Below are 16,849 nucleotides of genomic sequence, written 5' to 3' on the forward strand. Positions count from 1 at the left end.
AGTAATAGTATTGATTTGTAATAGTGATAGTGTGAGTTATAATGTAAAGTGTTTAACTTGTGTGTCTCTCAATCCATTCCAGTCCTGAATCATGCTGTATATGTTAATCCAGATTTGCATGTGTAATGCAATGGATTCTGAACTCTAGTACTGTCGCTACTGTTACATGCACCGGCAATGTTTGGTATGTGGGCAGCTGTTCCATTCTCTTGGTTGAAAATGTCTTCTCTGAGGTCTTCATTTTCAGTAACTCATGTCGTTCTAGTAGAGTTGTCCCACTAGGCTGCGGTTTTAAACTGCTTACCACAAGTTCCAATGAATCCTATACAGTGATACTGCTTCTTGTTGTTGCATTCCTTTCGTGCCTCAGGTTCTTTACTTCCTTGTAACTTTTGAATTTGACTATTTATTCTTAGTAGCAGCAGTAGTAGTGCTCGGCTGGAATGCAGTTACCACCAGTTTGACTGTGGACAAAAAAAACACCTGCCATAGCATTCTCAGCAGGGTGCAGCGCTGACATAACTCCACATGACAAGTCTGCAAGGGGTTTAAATTGATCCGGAGGGGTGCGGGATCATTCTTCAATGACTGCCCATTGTGAGCCTTCTATCAGCCTACCAATCCAATCTGCTGTCTTACCTGTCTTGACTGAAACCAGGTTACAACAGAGACCTGCAGCTTTAACATACTACAGAATACATGTCTGGAATGCAAGCAAATGAATTAATCATACAAGGCCCTGTCTTTTCTCTTTTGAGTCTCATAACAGATTATTTATTGTTGTGGTGCTGACACAATGACGAGTGATCCTTATTTCTGTCATCCTGTGTGTTCAGTGCAGACAGAGACAGAGAGCTTTGGTCAAATATGTTGAAGTTAAGTGGTTTTAAAAAAAAAAAAAAAATTCCCCTGAATCTCTTGGATCCTTCAAGGATGTCTTCCTGTTCTTGTAAATACTCACAGAGGAATTTACTTTTTTAGCATTGGACAAAACTTTCAACTGGAGCGAGCCAGCGAATACAAAGAGCTTTGACGCAAAACCTTTACCACTCGACTCCACTGCGGCTGTGGGGAAGTGCAGCCAATGCTTTTAGTTTTAGATTTTTTAACAGATGTATTTTCTCTCTCTCTCTCTCCCTCTGTCTTGGTGAGCTCTTTTTTTATTTTATTTTTTAAAGCTATGTGTTTCCTTTTCCAGCGCTTGCACAGGATGTGAGATTTCATAATGCTTCAGTTTAATAAACTGATCTTCTGTGAGTTGGGTTTCTTCATGCCTCGGTGTCTGTTGGTCACATTCTTGTATAGTTTAGCTTTCAGTGGGCACTGCTGCATGGAGAAGCAGATTTCCACAGTGCAGGACTGCTGGAAACCAGAGCGGGGGTGAATTCCACTTGTAATAGTGCAGTTCCATTGGGACAGTCATCGTCTGAGCCTCGTTTCTAACCCTTAACACCAAGGGATTATTAAAGAACAGTGTCTGCTGCTCGAGCCATTCCTGCTTTTACTGTCATTTTAATAATGTAACCCCGAGCTTAGTAAATTAATAATAATAATAATAATAATAATAATAATAATAAAAATAATAATAATAATAATAATCAAATAATAATAAAAAAATAAATAAATAAATAATGATAAATTATATATATATCTATCTATATATATCTATATATATCTATCTATATATATCTATAATCTGTCTCTCGCTCTCTCTCTGTCTCTCGCTCTCTCCTCTCGCTCTCTGTCTGTCTCTCTCGCTCTTGCTCTCTCTCCTCTCTGTCGCTCACTCTCTCTGACTCTCTCTCGCTCACTCTCTGACTCTCTCTTGCTCTCTCTCTCCCTCTCTCTCTTGCTCTCTCTCGCTCTCTCTCTGTCTGTGTCTCTCTCTGCCTCCTTGTTTGTGTGACAGTAGTTGTCATGGTGACTCAGTAGGAGTGGCAGTCAGCTCTGTGGCTCTGCCGCCCTGCTTGTGTTCAAGAACTGCAGTTTACTGGATGGTATCCACGGCTGTGTTGTTGTTGTTGTTTCTCTCTCTCTCTCTCTCTCTCTCTCTCTCTCTCTCTCTCTCTCTCGGGATGTGCATTTTTCTCACACTCCACTCAGGTGCTTTGCTTGCCAGTTTCTTCCGTTTCCATCCTGTCCGAGTTATTTCCATCCCTGGATGTTCCTGAGAGTGTTCCTGAGTGATGATGACCGGGGCTTTAAAGCCGCTGTCCTGCCTTTTCCTGGGAATGTTCTCTGCAGTCGCTTTGGGGTCTGGGTTGCGGGATGGTTTCGGGGAGCAGTAACTACATGCTCACTTGTTCCTATGATCACACACAGTGCATAACATACAAAATACACCAGAGCGTAAAATAAACAAACATTACCCCAGGAGACGTACAGAAACACACACACACTCGTCACCTAATCACTTTTCACCCTGTAGCGCACAAGCATTTTATTAAATGAAAAAAAATGGTGGTTTGTGAGGCTGAAATTAAAAAAAATAAGTGTAGGGGATTACAAACCCTGTTAACCTGGAATAACAGGACATGGTACAGTTTTGATCAGTAAACGTCACAAAGGCTCCCATTCACAACACGGCACAGTTGCCTTGTTGACGTTGAAGTCATACTCCGAGCAGAAGTTCTTTTAAAGCCCAGGACCTTTATGACTGTGTATTGTCTTGTGTTCTAGTGACCCTTTTGCAGCAGTTTAACTGGTTGTCTCTAGCCCTAACCTCTGCTGTAACCAATGGTTGTTTTTGTAAACTCCTGAATTTGCAGGAGAATGCGTTGGGTAAACTTCTCTGGGTTATTGAGCTGAGGAATAAACCACGGACAAAAGATGTTCTAACGAAACCTTCCTCCGTCAGGGTTAATCCGTCTTCATGCAACCTCAAGGGAGTTTTTTTTAATTTTATTGCATCTCAGTTTCGCTGTGCAAAGTGTGACACTTAACCCTTTTAAGCCCTCTCCAGGTTTTTATTATTTGTATTTTTTTTATGTAAGATAATTCTTTCTGATCACATGCTTATTACAGCTGAGCTTGCTCTGGCCGTGCGCCACTATTTAGTTTGAATGGACTTTGCTTTAGTAGGTTTCGGTGCAATCCTGCGCTCTCAGTGTTTGCTTTGTGTACCCTGACTGCGACGTGAAGCACCCTTTGGACAGATACTCTGCATGTCTGCCGAAGTGTAAAGCGTCTGGGTAAGGCTTTTTGGAAAGTTTCATCCCTATTTAAGGTGTAGAATAGTTTCCTGTTCTGTACGTGAGCTGCAACAGGAGTGCCTGATTGAACCACATAAATTCTTACCGCAGCAGGACAAAGTTTTACTTTCATGTCGGTTCAAGTTGTGAAATAGCTTGCAGCGCTTTACATTGCTGGATAATGCTCCTCATTCTCTGTCTGTGTGATCTTTCACTTTGTTTGTTTTTTTTAGGAGAATGCACTAAAGGTTTTTCTAAGCGTGGTGAATGTTTATTGAGTTGCGATACTCAGATCAGAGCAATAGAAAAGACTACGCAGGGTTTACAGTAAGTGGTGTCCTAGCTACAAAGCTAGGAATGTCTGCTATTGAATGGATTAGAAAAGGTACATAAATCATTAACTGGGAGCTATATTTTAATTGCACAGTGCTGTGCTAGTGCTAAGCAGCTGTTGACTGGATGTAAGCTGGTACACATCTTCCATCGAAAGGGATGGGGGGGTTCATGTCAGGCGGTGCATCTGAAGTGTAGCTCTGAGGTTCTGCTCTGTTCTCCTCTCCTCTCCTCTCCTGTTCCTCGTCTCAGATGGGCTGGTTGCAGGATATGCAGTAATACTATCTGCACTTTTTTTTTTTTTTTTTTTTTGCTTCACAGCAGCAGAACTTTGGCCAAAGACCAAAAACGTAGCAGAAAAACAGGATGTTGTAACTTTTGTTTCCTAGGAGCCTTGTGAAAAAATGTGAATGCAGTAGACTGATAGTTTTGGGCCCACTTGAATGCATTTACTGTGCAGTGTGTGTGTGTGATCCTGAGAACTGAAGTCTTAGCACGGGGGACTTGGAAAGGACTTTCTCTGCTTTTACATACATTATTTCTTCTCTAGGATAAAAATTAATGTTATGAGAACTTTGGAGATGTGGGGGGTGGGGGGAGAAAATATAAGCAGCATGCTGTACTGTAATTCTGAGTAATTAGCGAGGGGGGAGGGGCACCCGGGGCACCCACGTCTTTAGATGTCCGGCAGAAGCTTGGCTCCCAGGAATGGCAGACGGCCGCCCTGTTTGGTGGTGTGTGGTTTTTTTTTTTTTGAGCATCATGAATGACCTTATATTTCGAAAGTAGAAATGCTGTGTCACTAATGGGTGTAAAGGGTGACTCATGTAGAGCCTCTGGGCTGTGTCTTTGTGTGTGTGTATGGGAGTGTTTGTAATAGTTTGCTTATGACAGTTTTACACTACAGTACAAGAAATCAACAAGGAGGGAAGGAGACCAGAGTTTCAGCTGAAGGTTTGTCGATAAGCTGCTTCTTGTTGTTTTTTTCTTCATGAAATAATCTAGTTAATAAATAATATACACCAGAATGAGCATGTGCTGACTAACCGGTACACAAGAAAAAGAGGACTCGGTCAGAGGCTAGTGACCCTGGCAGTGCCCGGGTGGCATTGCTAGACGTACAGCCATGTTCGGACAGTGTCCGGGGTGATTCTTGGGACGGTTGCTGAAATGGCAATTTCTTTGTGGGAATAGCAACATCTTAGTACTGCAGTAAGAACAACACAAACGTTTGTTCTTTTGTGATGTCTTTTCTTGCTCTTGCAATCCGGAATCCCTGGCTGCTGCTTCTTCTTCTTCATGTGGAAAATCCTGTCGGGAGTAACACCATGGGGCTTTCAAGTTTGAATATTCAAAGCAATATTTGAATATCTTTTTCATTTTGAATCTGCTGAAAAAGTAATTGGTAGCGTATAAGGTAAACGAATCTCGCAGGGTTACAATGAATGAACTCGGTGGCACCCATTCAGATGAGCTTCCAGGCAAGGGAGAGAAACACTCTTTGTGTGGCGGAGTCGGTGTGTGTAAAAGGTGAATCATTTATAAACTGTGCGTTTTGTAACCTTCAGTATTGCATCCCTTACTGTGGATACATTTCCACGTGTTATTTTTGTTATGTCCTCCTCTGTGATATATATATATATATATATATATATATATATATATATATATACTGCATCGCAAATATACATTCTGTTGCGAAGCACTCTGCAAACTGGTTGAAAACCAACACTGTTTACAAAACACCGATATTCACAAAAGTACAAAGTAAACTTTGTGTCTAAATTTTGACTTGGGTGAAGATATTTTAATAGAGGAATTTCAATACCGTAGGTAATGTTTTTCTTAACAGACCCTGTACAGATGTGGATTATCACAGCTGGTTCTGTATCCCAGCGTTCATGGCATTTTGTTTTCCCTGAGGGCATTTGGCAGTGAGGAGACAGCCTGATTTGTGTATAGCGGTATTAAGTGTACTGCAAGGACAATTGCAGCTCGCTTATCTGCCTGGGGAGATATGGGTTAAGATACAGGCAACTATTTAGATACTTGCTTACTGTGTATAGAAACCAAGCTACATTCCGGGCATCTGTAAATGACTTAAGCTGACCTTGATGTCATTGTTTTTTTCTCTGTGGTGTTGAACACTGCAGCTGTTTTCAGCAGGGAGGCAAGAGATGGAAATTCAAGTACGAAGTGGAAAATGTCGTCTGTAGGTTATGGAAAATGTACGGTTGGGCAGCGCATTGTAAAATGATGTGGGGCAGAGGGAGAAGCGCTGCGTTTCCATTAGGTGCACTTTACAAGACAGACACAGTCTTTGCCTTGAAAGAGGCTAGCTTCCTGTTTCCGCCAGACGGGTCACCGTGTGAAGTTCCGCTGCTAGACAGGGTTGAAAGTCGCTTTCGTGGGGGCCGCACGGAAACCTTTTATATATGCTGCTCAGACAGTCAGTCCTGGGTAGCTTTGGTGTCCTGCTGGACAGCGCTGCCACACATCTGAGCACCTTGGGCTGGATGGTTTTTAAACTGTGCAATAATTGTACTGGTTTGTTCAAGACATGATGCAGAATCAACAGGAACACTATAATGCGAGCGCGCGCACACACACACACAGGGAGTGTACATGCTCTAGTGGAAAGGTTAGTTTTAGAAGCGCCACATCATGATCGGATGGATAATGCCTCTAGCATTCACAGGCAGCTCTGCGTTCTAACTTGGGCGGGGATGGAGAGCGCAAGACTGCAGTGGGAATCTTGAGCTGCCAGTCGGCCCGTCCACGCTATTTCGTGTGAGGGCTTATGAACACCTCGGGGTCCCTCAGAAACAAAGCTCATTTTATTTCACAGGCCAGTGTGCTTGCAGGAGGCTAGGTGACAGATGCTGATGTTCATGAAACGAGTGAATAATGGCTCCCGGGGGAATATTTGTGCTCCAGTCAGCCTTTTCAGACACCTATCTCAACATAGCTGACTTACTGAAATGAACCAATGCAATGTGACTGTGCATGGAGCTCAGCAGTGTCAGTGCTGTCCTGGGCTTTCCCCAGCTTGCAGGCACATCCCGGGTGCAGCCGAGGGCAGTAATACAGGAGGCGCGTTCGCTTGTTCTCGTGAGTATGATTAGCTTGTCAGTCACACCTGCTTAATAAAACAAACACCAGGTGTGAAACGAGAACTCGCTCGCTCGCTCGCTCGCTTGCTCTCTCTCGCTCTCTCTCTCTCTCTCAAACCAAGTGTGTCTGAAACTATCATGTTGCATGTGAAACTCAAGATAATGATGATAAATCATTATAAAATGTCATAAATGACTAGTTAACAGGTCTCTAGCTAGGGTAAGCCCCTGTATCATTTTTGCATAACCAACTTACAAAAATAGAAATACTGAAACTATAGAATTAGTTACAGTGAGGTTGTCATTTTATTATATATATATATATATATATATATATATATATATATATATATATATATATATATATATATATATATATATATATATATAATTTTTTTTTACTTCAGTCTTGGTGTAAGCAAATGTGTGTTTGAATGTGTCCTTTCCCCTTTAGATTCAGTTTGAGTCAAGGTCGTGTCAAACTCTGGTACTGTACTGCATGAAGGGATAAAACTCGATCGAGGAGTCCGGCTTTTTTGTAACTGATTTACAGAGATGGAAATAAGACTTGGTCACCCATTCCAAGTTTTACTGAGAGCTTCATTAGCCACAGTGTATAAGTAACAAGCTTAGATGTGCCTTATTAAACTATATTACCAGATCATATAGGACTAATGATGATTTAGATTATTATGATTTTGTGTGTGTGTATATATGTTCTGACAAAACCATTTTAGGGATTGCTTGAACTGGGACCCTGACACAGCGGTTTGAAATGCATCTAGAGACCCTTTTTGTCGTTACGATTGTTTAACTGTACTTGGTTTTCTAGGTTGCTGGTGTGGTTTTTAGAAACTTGGTCCTGGTGTAAAATAACACAGGGGTGTCAATATTGTCTGTGACCTCCGTGTGAACCTGTGAACTTGCAGGTGCGAGCTGCCTCTGGCTGGCCTGACACAGAGCTCATTGCAAAGTGCAGTTCAAATACTGAGTCTGCTGCTGCATTGTTGCAGCGATGATGATGATTTTAAATTGAAAGCTGGCAAATTTAAGTTATAGTCGGCACCCATATCTCAGAACTGAGCGTTCTAGGTAAGTTCAGAGGTGGGACACATGCAGTATCGCATGCCCAGCTTCCTGTAATGAGTCACATATTGTAGATGAAAGTTCCTGTCTAGTAAGCAGGGTCTTTTATCACTTCTGCAACTCGGAGCAGCTGCAGAAGTCGCTTGAACTGAAAAAGTACCCCAATTAGCTGTGAAGTTGACAGTGTCTCTGCTGGACCTTGTAGAGTTTACAGTTGTGGAAACCTCCTCCCTTAGTGTTGAAACAAGACATGTTTAAAATAGAAGATAAGAGTGTCTTTCACACTCTTATGAACTGGCAACCTTGTTTTTAATTTTTAATGTATTATTTATTTCTTAGCAGACACCTTTATCCAGGGCGACTTAGTTACAAGATATCACATTATTTGTTACATACAATTACTCATTTATACAGTTGGGTTTTTACTGGAGCAATCTAGGTAAAGTACCTTGCTCAAGGGTACAGCAGCAGTGTCCCCCACCGAGGATTAAACCCACGACCCTCCAGGCAAGAGTCCAAAGCCCTAACCACTACTCCACACTGCTGCCCTACTTGCCAAGAAATCCTTTATTAATGGTCGTGTTTCTAGATGAAAAAAATGAAAAAATCAATCCCTTCCCTTGCTGTAAAAGCTTGTGTCTGTGCACACTCCCCTCCCTTCAGAACTAAACGCCACCTCTCTCGTGGGACAGTAAGCATGTGTGCGTGACTTTGCAACACTTGTAGGACGTACCGTTAGCGTGCCCTGCAGAGTGGTAGAAACCCGGAACAACAGCGTCGTTTACAAGCCTGGAATGAGGTCAGGGGGAGAGGTCTAGGAAAGTGTGAGTCAGCCCCCTGCTGTGAGAACACAGCTGACGTCTTTACCTTGAGCAAGAGTAAAACCACAACGATGCCCCCTGCTCTTGGGATTTCTGCAGTAATGCAATGAGTAATCCCTCGAGAGATGGATTCTGTGCTTCTGTGCAGCACTGATCTCCACATCTCTTTGCTGTACTCAGGCTTTTTCTATTCCTCCAGATAGACAGAAACTGAAAAAACACATTACAGTACCGAGTAATGAAAAGGGCAGTTTTGGATTTTAATAACGTTCCTCTTCCTCATTATAAAACTACTGACGGTGGTTGATTTATTTCTTTCACTTTTCACTTGCGGGAGAGAGAGATTGACTGACTTGATTGATTGATTGATTGACTGATTGATTGATTGACTGGCTGATGGATCTCCCTTACCTCTGCTGTGTTAAATCTATATTGTGTTCCACCAGTGCATGTCAACACTGCTGGTCTAATCCACTACACCGCGGCCCGGTCCTCCGCTGTGCTGTGTGCTTGTGTTAATCCGTTACTTCAGCAGAGGATCTGAAATCCAGGCTCTGTTCTCCTCTAACACAAAGAGGAGGCAGCCTCCTGGGGAGTGACAGCGGGTTAGCTGCTGCCCTTTGCTTGCAGGCTGCTCAGATTTAGTTGTTTTTATTTATTTGCTTTTTTCCCAGACCAGCGTCGTCTGACTTGAGTCAAATACCGGACGCATGAAGTCACTACCCTTTTGTTTTCCCATACTATTTTTTCGAATCCCAGGTGACAAGCAGTCTAGTGCAGTGCAGCGCACCCAGATCAGCAATGCATATCCCTGCTGTATGTACAGGACAGTAGGTCACAATTAGGCAAACGTTTTCTAACAGAAGAGCTTGCTTTTAAAAATTGGAGGCGTCTGAATCTAGGTCAGCCTGCAAGCTGCCAAAGATCAAGGTTTAGCTGTGCTGTGTGTGCTCAAGATATGGAAAGGGATGCAGTTGACATTTCACCTAGAATTCTGCACAGTGACAGACGTCTTCAAGAAATAGCTGGGAGGCAAGAGCGAGCTTGATTAGCCGATTCCTGCACAGAGTGAACCGCTTGCTTTAGATTTGCATACATGGCTGAGTTGTTTTTGAACCTTGGAGTCTGTTCCAAGGTTCATATTAAATATCATTGCTATGAGGCAATGCTGATACAAGACAGATCCGCCAGTGTGGACACAGCTTCCTTTGGGCCTATCCCTTTGATTGTCAGGTGGTTAGTTGCAGTTATTTCCCCATGGCAGTGTAGGATGGTCTGAGTGAACAGCAGTGTACATTGCATTGGTGCAATATTATGAGAACACATTCTAATGAATCCTGTCGTGTTTTCACTGGAGGTGGCTGTAAATGTAATGGTTATTTTTATAATGCTCGGAGCAGAGCTATGTTTTGTGCATCACGCTGTAAGAAGCTTCATTGCAGTTGGGAGCCCTCGGCGGTGTTTTGTAATACGTTTCTGTGTAAATATGCCTGGACTCAAATGTCAAGATTGTGACTTACTGTAAAGCGCGATCCTAATCTGATTTAGCCTCTGGACATGCATTGGAGGGTTCGCAATTTCCAGTTTGCTTTTCACAGAATTGTTTTGTCTTTTGGGTGGTGGCTCAGAGCCTCCCTCCAATAATTCTGAGCTTCTGTCCTTGGAGGAAAGGCTGGCAGTTGTGCAGCCCAGTCGTCCTGTATCTGTGTTAGATCTGCATGGTGGCTGTGTCTAGTGAAGCTAAATCAGATTAACGCTTTACAGTAAACCTTGTGCTGTGTTCATTAGTCCACGGCGAGCGTGAACAGGAGGCACACAAACCTGGATTATAACCCCAGCACCACTGCCCTTTAGGGCTGCTGACGTCGCTTCACAGAGTGGCACCCTGGGGCTGTGTTCCAGGATACCACACTGACTGAGCCCTCCTACGCTTTTTAAATCCGGCGGTTTTTATTTCAGAAAGCAGTTCAATGCCTCGCTTCATGGCTTTGATGCTTAAAACAGAGCCTTTTAATAGACGTTCTAAATGATGTTCTGAGCTTCCTGTGGCACGTTCAGCACTGCCTGTTCCTTCATTCCTTCTGGGTCCCAGTGTCTCTCAGCACGTTGCAGAACAGACCAGTGAGACGCAGTGATGGCGTGGGCTCCAAGGATCTCAAAGATATTTGGCCAGGTTTTTCAACTCTGGGCTAATTGCCCATGTAATACATTTGCCCCTGGTTTGCCAGTAGGAAATATGTCCTTTCTGCATGCAATTCTTAGTTATGAAGTTTGTACGAGCAATGAAAAATTTTTTTTTAAGCAATTCTTAACCGGATTTTGCTAAATTTAAAGTCAAGAAAACCAAAACACCAGGTTGATGCAGTTCGTACTGTAGTAATTTTCATGACATCATTTTATTTAGCATGAGTTGTGATTTCCTAGAGTAAATGTGGTGTTTTAATTAGCAATCTAAACTATAGACACTCACTACTGCGCTGTAAGCTTGTCTGCGTCTTTTTTTCAAACCTTGTTTATGAACCTGTGTCTGGCACTGTATTAAAAAGTCTTTGGGGCTTGTATATATTAAAATGATACACTGTTTCCACTAACTTACGGAAGCCAGCTGATGCCTTAATTTAAGTGGAATGAAATCTGGTGCTGCAGGCATTCAACTACATTCTGAACCGCAACTGTGGAGAGAGAGAGAGAGAGGGAGAGATGTGAGCCGGAGCAGCCCGACTTCCTGATGTGCAAACTCAAAACTTTTGTCATTGACTCCGAGCCTTTCAGATTACCTTTTAAAATTGTTTCACATCTTTACAAACAAGTTTAAGTTTTGTGACTAGGGCAGAAATACACCAAACTCCTGCTCTTTTAAACAAATACCAGTACTGCCCTTACGCGGTGACAATTATAAAAATAATACAAAGTAGCATAGAAAAGTTACAGGGGGGTTTCCTTAACAGACAAAAATCAGATAAAAATAATATGGGGAATTTATGATCAGTTTTCTCTAGAGTGCATTTGCATTCATGAGGAAGATCTGAAGAGCTGTCAAGAGAATCGGGCACATCCGCCGTGCTTGACATTTCAACTGCAGCGCATCTGTTCTCTGTGCTCTACGCAGCATAGCTTGATCCATTCCTGGTTTTACTAGGAGTTTAATAAGACACACCTCACCTTGTTACCTCTATACAAGGGTAATCAAGCTCGTAGTAAAACCTGGAATGGGTGAAACTGGCATGAAGTAGGAATCTTAGCTCCATCTCTGTCACTGCATTTCCAATGGAATCACGCGCACACTGAACCACTGTTTTCTATTGAATTTCAGTGTCGTACAGTAATGATCAGTTCAAGAAGCATTTATTCATGACCTTCTTCAATATAAAGGTCGCACTAAAGTAGTATGCAAGCTAGAGGCTACTCTGTGAATGTGTTTGTGTTCAATGTTCAGACACCCGATTCAAACCACCAAACTAGGAGGGAAGCTATAGTTTCTAAAAGGTGTTTAACTAGCTTTCGGTAGCGTGAACTGACTTTTTTTTTCTTTTTTTCATTCTGCTAACTGAACTTTCACAGAATTGCTGCTTAATAACTGTACTACTAATAGTAATGAGGATAGCAATACTGATACTAGACTTACGAACATTGTGGGGCTGTAGATGCTCTTTAAGACTGAAATGCCTTGTGTTATTTTCAATGATTTAATGCATACTGTATTATACATATATATTTAACATGAGGAGGAATAATAATACAGCATGCTAATTTATATTCATGTGATTTTGCAGCACAAAGTCTGAAGGATCATCATCGGGGGGGGCAGATGACTGATACGCGGTGTTCGTTGCAACTGAGAACGACTTAAAACCTGACCTGCAGACCATATAGTACAGTCCTCCGTACGAACCACAGGGTCGGCCCCAGTTAGGACGCTGCTTTCAGTTCCTTGCACCTGACCGGTTGTGTCTCCCCCTACAGGTGAAGCTGGTGAAGTACATCGGCAAGCAGCTGCAGTGTAAACACAAAGTGCCCACGAGCGAGTGGTCAGTGGCCCTGGACAGCTTCCCGCGACTGAGCGACTGGCTGAAGACTGTTAACCTGAGGAGACAGGTCACCCAGGTATGCATCACTGCCAGGCAGACCCGGGGGCTGTTCCTGTGCTGTGGAATTGGAGATGGAATTGCTGCTAGATTCACTGCTGTTCTGCTGTGTGAAGGAGCCCTGCTGAGAGCAATCTGAACACGCTGCTGCTATTTATATCGGCATGCTGAGCTGGTTGCTACAATGAGTCAGTCACACTTGCTATATTAAGATTGAATTAATGCAAAATAGCACGCTCAAGAAAATGATTTAAAAAAACATGCTTTCTAAAAATGCCTTTCATAAAATTTCAACTCGTAATCATTCAGGGATGGGTGTGGTAAACAAGCCACTGTATATCACTTTGCAACTAGCAAATCATGAAATTTGTTTCTATGTTAAGCTAGTGGTTAACAATTTATAAGCAAAAAAAAAAAAAGGATTGTTCACAAAGCATTTGCTTAAAAACATATTGTGATGTTGACTTCTCTAATAAACTACAATGCATTAAAAAATCTATATATAATTTTTTTTTAAGTGAAAATTATGCTGTAACCCGTGCATGCTTCTTGACTTTGGTAACAGTCCTGAAAGCCGCAGTGAGCTGTATGGACAGTCATGATATTGTGAGCCTCCTCTTTGAAGCAGGGCTCCTCAGACAGGCCTGCCCGTGGCCTGCAGGACAGCCTTCTCTGGGACACGTGACTCTGGGGTGGCTGCTGCCTTAACCCATAAATGATCTCTCAAATAATCTTAAATCATTTTAAATAATCTCAGTGCATTTGAAGAGCAGCCAGTTATCTGTTTTAGGCCAGGGTGTGTAGCCATGTCTTTTAAAAGGGGATACGAGCAGTGATTGTGACGTGGTGCTTGAGATGCCACTGGTGCCCCTCTGCTGTGGTTCTCTGGATTCGCTGGAACAGGCTGTGTTTGTTCCTGTGCGTGTGGGCTCTCAGTGATCGAGGGGCAGGAAGTGGCCACTCGCATTTACTGGTCTAGGTAAACCAAGCGCTTTAGTCTGTAAAGACACCAAACTCCTTTTTGCACTTCATTTAACTACCAGTTTCAGATATATATATTTTTTAATGCCAGTGGATGTCTAATTCCTGGTCTGTGGCGAGGTTCAGGAGACCAATCGCTTCTCATTTACAGTGTCCCTTTTTAATAGGGTTAAAATAAATACGTTTCCCTTCCCTTTAAATCAAGGTCATTTTGACTCCGTGTGCAGCAGAGCTTTCAAACTGTGTGTCCATGTGCCGCACACGCCTTCTTGAGAGTGATAACACTTTGAAGAGGGCGGGAGAGTGTTTGACAAACCAACTCAAACTGTTCAGGACCTTGAATCGCATCACCCATGCAAGTTACAATACTGTTCCCTTAATCCTGGCTTTGCAATGATCCTTTTTACCAGAAAGCTTGCAGCGGACTGACTGATTCAGCGAATTCACATTAACCTGTTGCCTTTGTAGTCGGTTCCGGCCCAGGGTTCCAGTCCAGGGTTCCTCAGAAACACAAAGACAATGCAGAGCTGCCCTCCAGTGATCCTCACTTGGTTTTCTTATGATCTTGTTACTTATGCACTGTGGCTAATCAGGCTTGCAGTGAAACCTGGATTGGGTGAAAGTGCTCTGTAATAGGAGTCTTATTTCCATCCCTGTATGTCTTTCCAGTACTCTCACAGTTATGTCTGTGTTGTATTATCCTGTGTGAAATAGCCAGTATGTTACTAGTGTCGGGTTGCAGTAGAAATGGCGAGTCAGTGGATTAAGAGCCATAGAGATGCGAGTTGTCCAGTAGTTGGCATGCAGGCTCATACTTGCTGGAGTCAGAAATAGGGAGCCGCGTGTCATTTTAAGCATGTGTTGACTGGTCTTCTGCAGAGCACAGAGTCCTCTGTTTTTACTCGCTGATTTGCACTGACTGGTGATACAAACGGAAAGCTGCTTTTTTTTTTCTTCCCTTTTGATCGTTCTTGTTAATCAACGTATTTAACATGTGGAAGAATCCCCCTGAAAAACCGTGGAAGTGTATGAGCAGATTGAATGGATCATCAGTCCTCTGTAAAGATCTCCAGACCTACACCCTGCAACCAATAAAAACAATGTGGATTGATTTCTGATTACTGTGTTAATAGTGATCGGATTTAATGTGACTCTTCACCACAGCTAAATAAAGAATACGTTGTACCAGAATATCTATTAGTTATCATCATTTACAGGAAGCACCCCCCCCCCGCCCCGCCCCCCCCCCCCCCCCCCCCTGCTGGGTTCTCGTTTCAAATTCTTTTGCAGGTTACACAGCCCTCACCCTGGAGCTGGGAGCACCTGGTTTGGCAGGTAGCTTATTTATTTGGTACACTGTGGGACGCGTTGCTGGTAGTGCGTGTTTTACAGGTTTCGACACCTGACATGTCATGACGTGAATTGTGTCATGCAGCTGTTAAAGCTCTGTGCTGGATGGGTACTGCTGCATTAGCTGAAAATCAAGCTAACCCTCCCATGCCTGTTCAACGAGTCGCCACAGCAGTAGAGTTTCAGTGGAACATTTCCAGAGGGTGCTGGAAGCAGCAGGGCTAGCACTCCGTACACAGTGATATTTATCAGAGTCAGGACTGGAATTGACTTTGAAACAGCCCAGCATTACAGAAGGTAGGTCGATATCTTAATAACTCCAATCAATAGCTTCAAACACTCCCATCAGGAAATATACAGGACATGAGACTACCTGTACGCTGGGGTAAACAAATGCCTTAACTGTATAGCTCTGTCTCCGTCTGTGATTATTCACTGTTTAGACTATTAAGGAGTGAGAATGTTGCTTTTATTTGAATGCTGGTCTTTGTATGAAGTATGGGTTCAAATTGATTTTATTTAAAGATTTCGCGATTTATTCACACAAATCTACCAGTCATTTTTATTGTTGGTGGTGTTCTAATTCATATTTAATAAATCCAATTTCTTTGTCACCAGTAACATGGCAGTAACTTCTGCTGTTTATAGAATTAATTAATTAGCACAAAAAAAACTATATTGTTAAATATATATTGAACACCTGCTATTATAATCTATATTTCTATTCAGATTAAGATATTGTCATGGCTGGGAACCGCTGATCTGAAAACAGGCGTGTTCTGTGTAGTTGAGGACTACAGGGAAGATATATTTAATAACATGGTGTTGTTGTGTTTTAATATTTTTTGTGTATAAAATTCTGTATGAAATGTAAGTATTGTAAGCAGCTAAGCATGACACATTCCCCCCCATGCATTGGAGGTGCAGTGAACCCTGAATCTACATTCTTAAAAGTGGAATTGTTTGTTAAGATAGGAATCCATTGTCATCAGTTGGACAAGTCCAGACAGCAGCTTATTGGTCCACTCCCCCTCCCCTCCCCTTCCAGTCAAGCTGTGAAGGAGAGACAGCTGCAGTATACAGCAAACTGAGCTAGATTCACTGAGCTTTCACACGTGTGTAAAACTGGAACTTCTAAGTATGGTTAACGCTCTGATAAAGAGAGTGCAGAGGCTGCTGGAATAGCATTTCGCTGCACTGTGTATTTCTGCATTTGAACCCTCGACCTGACCACTTCTCCTCCAGGCGTGTTGTCCTGTGGCATTCTCGCCTGCGTTGTGACATCATTCAGGTGGTTCTGGAGTCTCGGGTGTCGTCCAGCTCCCAGCGGTTCAAAGTGTTTTCCCGTGCCGTGCGTTTGCTGATGACATCAATAGGAGTGTTTATAAACTCAGACAGAATGTCACACTGAGGAGTGACGACAGCACAAGTTCTATTTTTAGCATCCGAGCAAAAAAACAAACAATAACACAAAGGAAGGTCGTTTTGCAGATTTTAAAAAATATAATCTTTTTTTTTTTTTTAAGCTGGGGTGGTACAAAGTTTTTGCACGTCCAGAACATGTTTGTATTCATCCCTTTAACTCCCATGCAGTGAAAGAATTTTTAAACAGCCACAGGGAGCCCCTTTTAATGGAGTATTATTTTCTGATTCCTTTTAAATGGTCGTTCAGTATCAGCTCTTCAGTATCTTCCATATCCAAACCAGCGACACCTGGATTAACCTGGCATCAGAGGGGCCGGTCGTTTTCAGAGTTTGCTTCTGCAGGGCATCTTTCTCATTCACTTGTTCTGGGTTTTCACGGCTGAAAGCTGTAGAGGCGTCCTCTTATCAAGTTTACCGGTATTGCACAAACGCGTTGGAGCTGTTTGTTGTGTTTGTTTGTTTTT

At 42.7% G+C, this 16,849-nt stretch overlaps 1 protein-coding gene across 6 annotated transcripts in view; it reads left to right on the top strand.

Annotated features, from left to right (window-relative positions):
* LOC117429544 (kinase suppressor of Ras 1-like) overlaps nt 1–16,849 on the top strand; it is a 38,215-nt gene that overhangs the window by 5,810 nt on the left and 15,556 nt on the right. For 4 of the 6 annotated variants that reach the window (XM_058997884.1, XM_058997885.1, XM_058997887.1 and 1 more), the window contains exon 2: nt 12,508–12,648. In XM_058997884.1, coding sequence (XP_058853867.1) covers nt 12,508–12,648 — 141 coding nt within the window. Of the gene's footprint in view, nt 1–4,380; nt 4,479–12,507; nt 12,649–15,072; nt 15,258–16,849 lie in introns of those variants that run through there. The other 2 variants (XM_058997888.1, XM_058997889.1) reach the window with 2 other exon arrangements.

Source organism: Acipenser ruthenus, chromosome 24, assembly GCF_902713425.1.
Source record: "Acipenser ruthenus chromosome 24, fAciRut3.2 maternal haplotype, whole genome shotgun sequence".
Lineage (NCBI taxonomy): Eukaryota > Metazoa > Chordata > Actinopteri > Acipenseriformes > Acipenseridae > Acipenser > Acipenser ruthenus.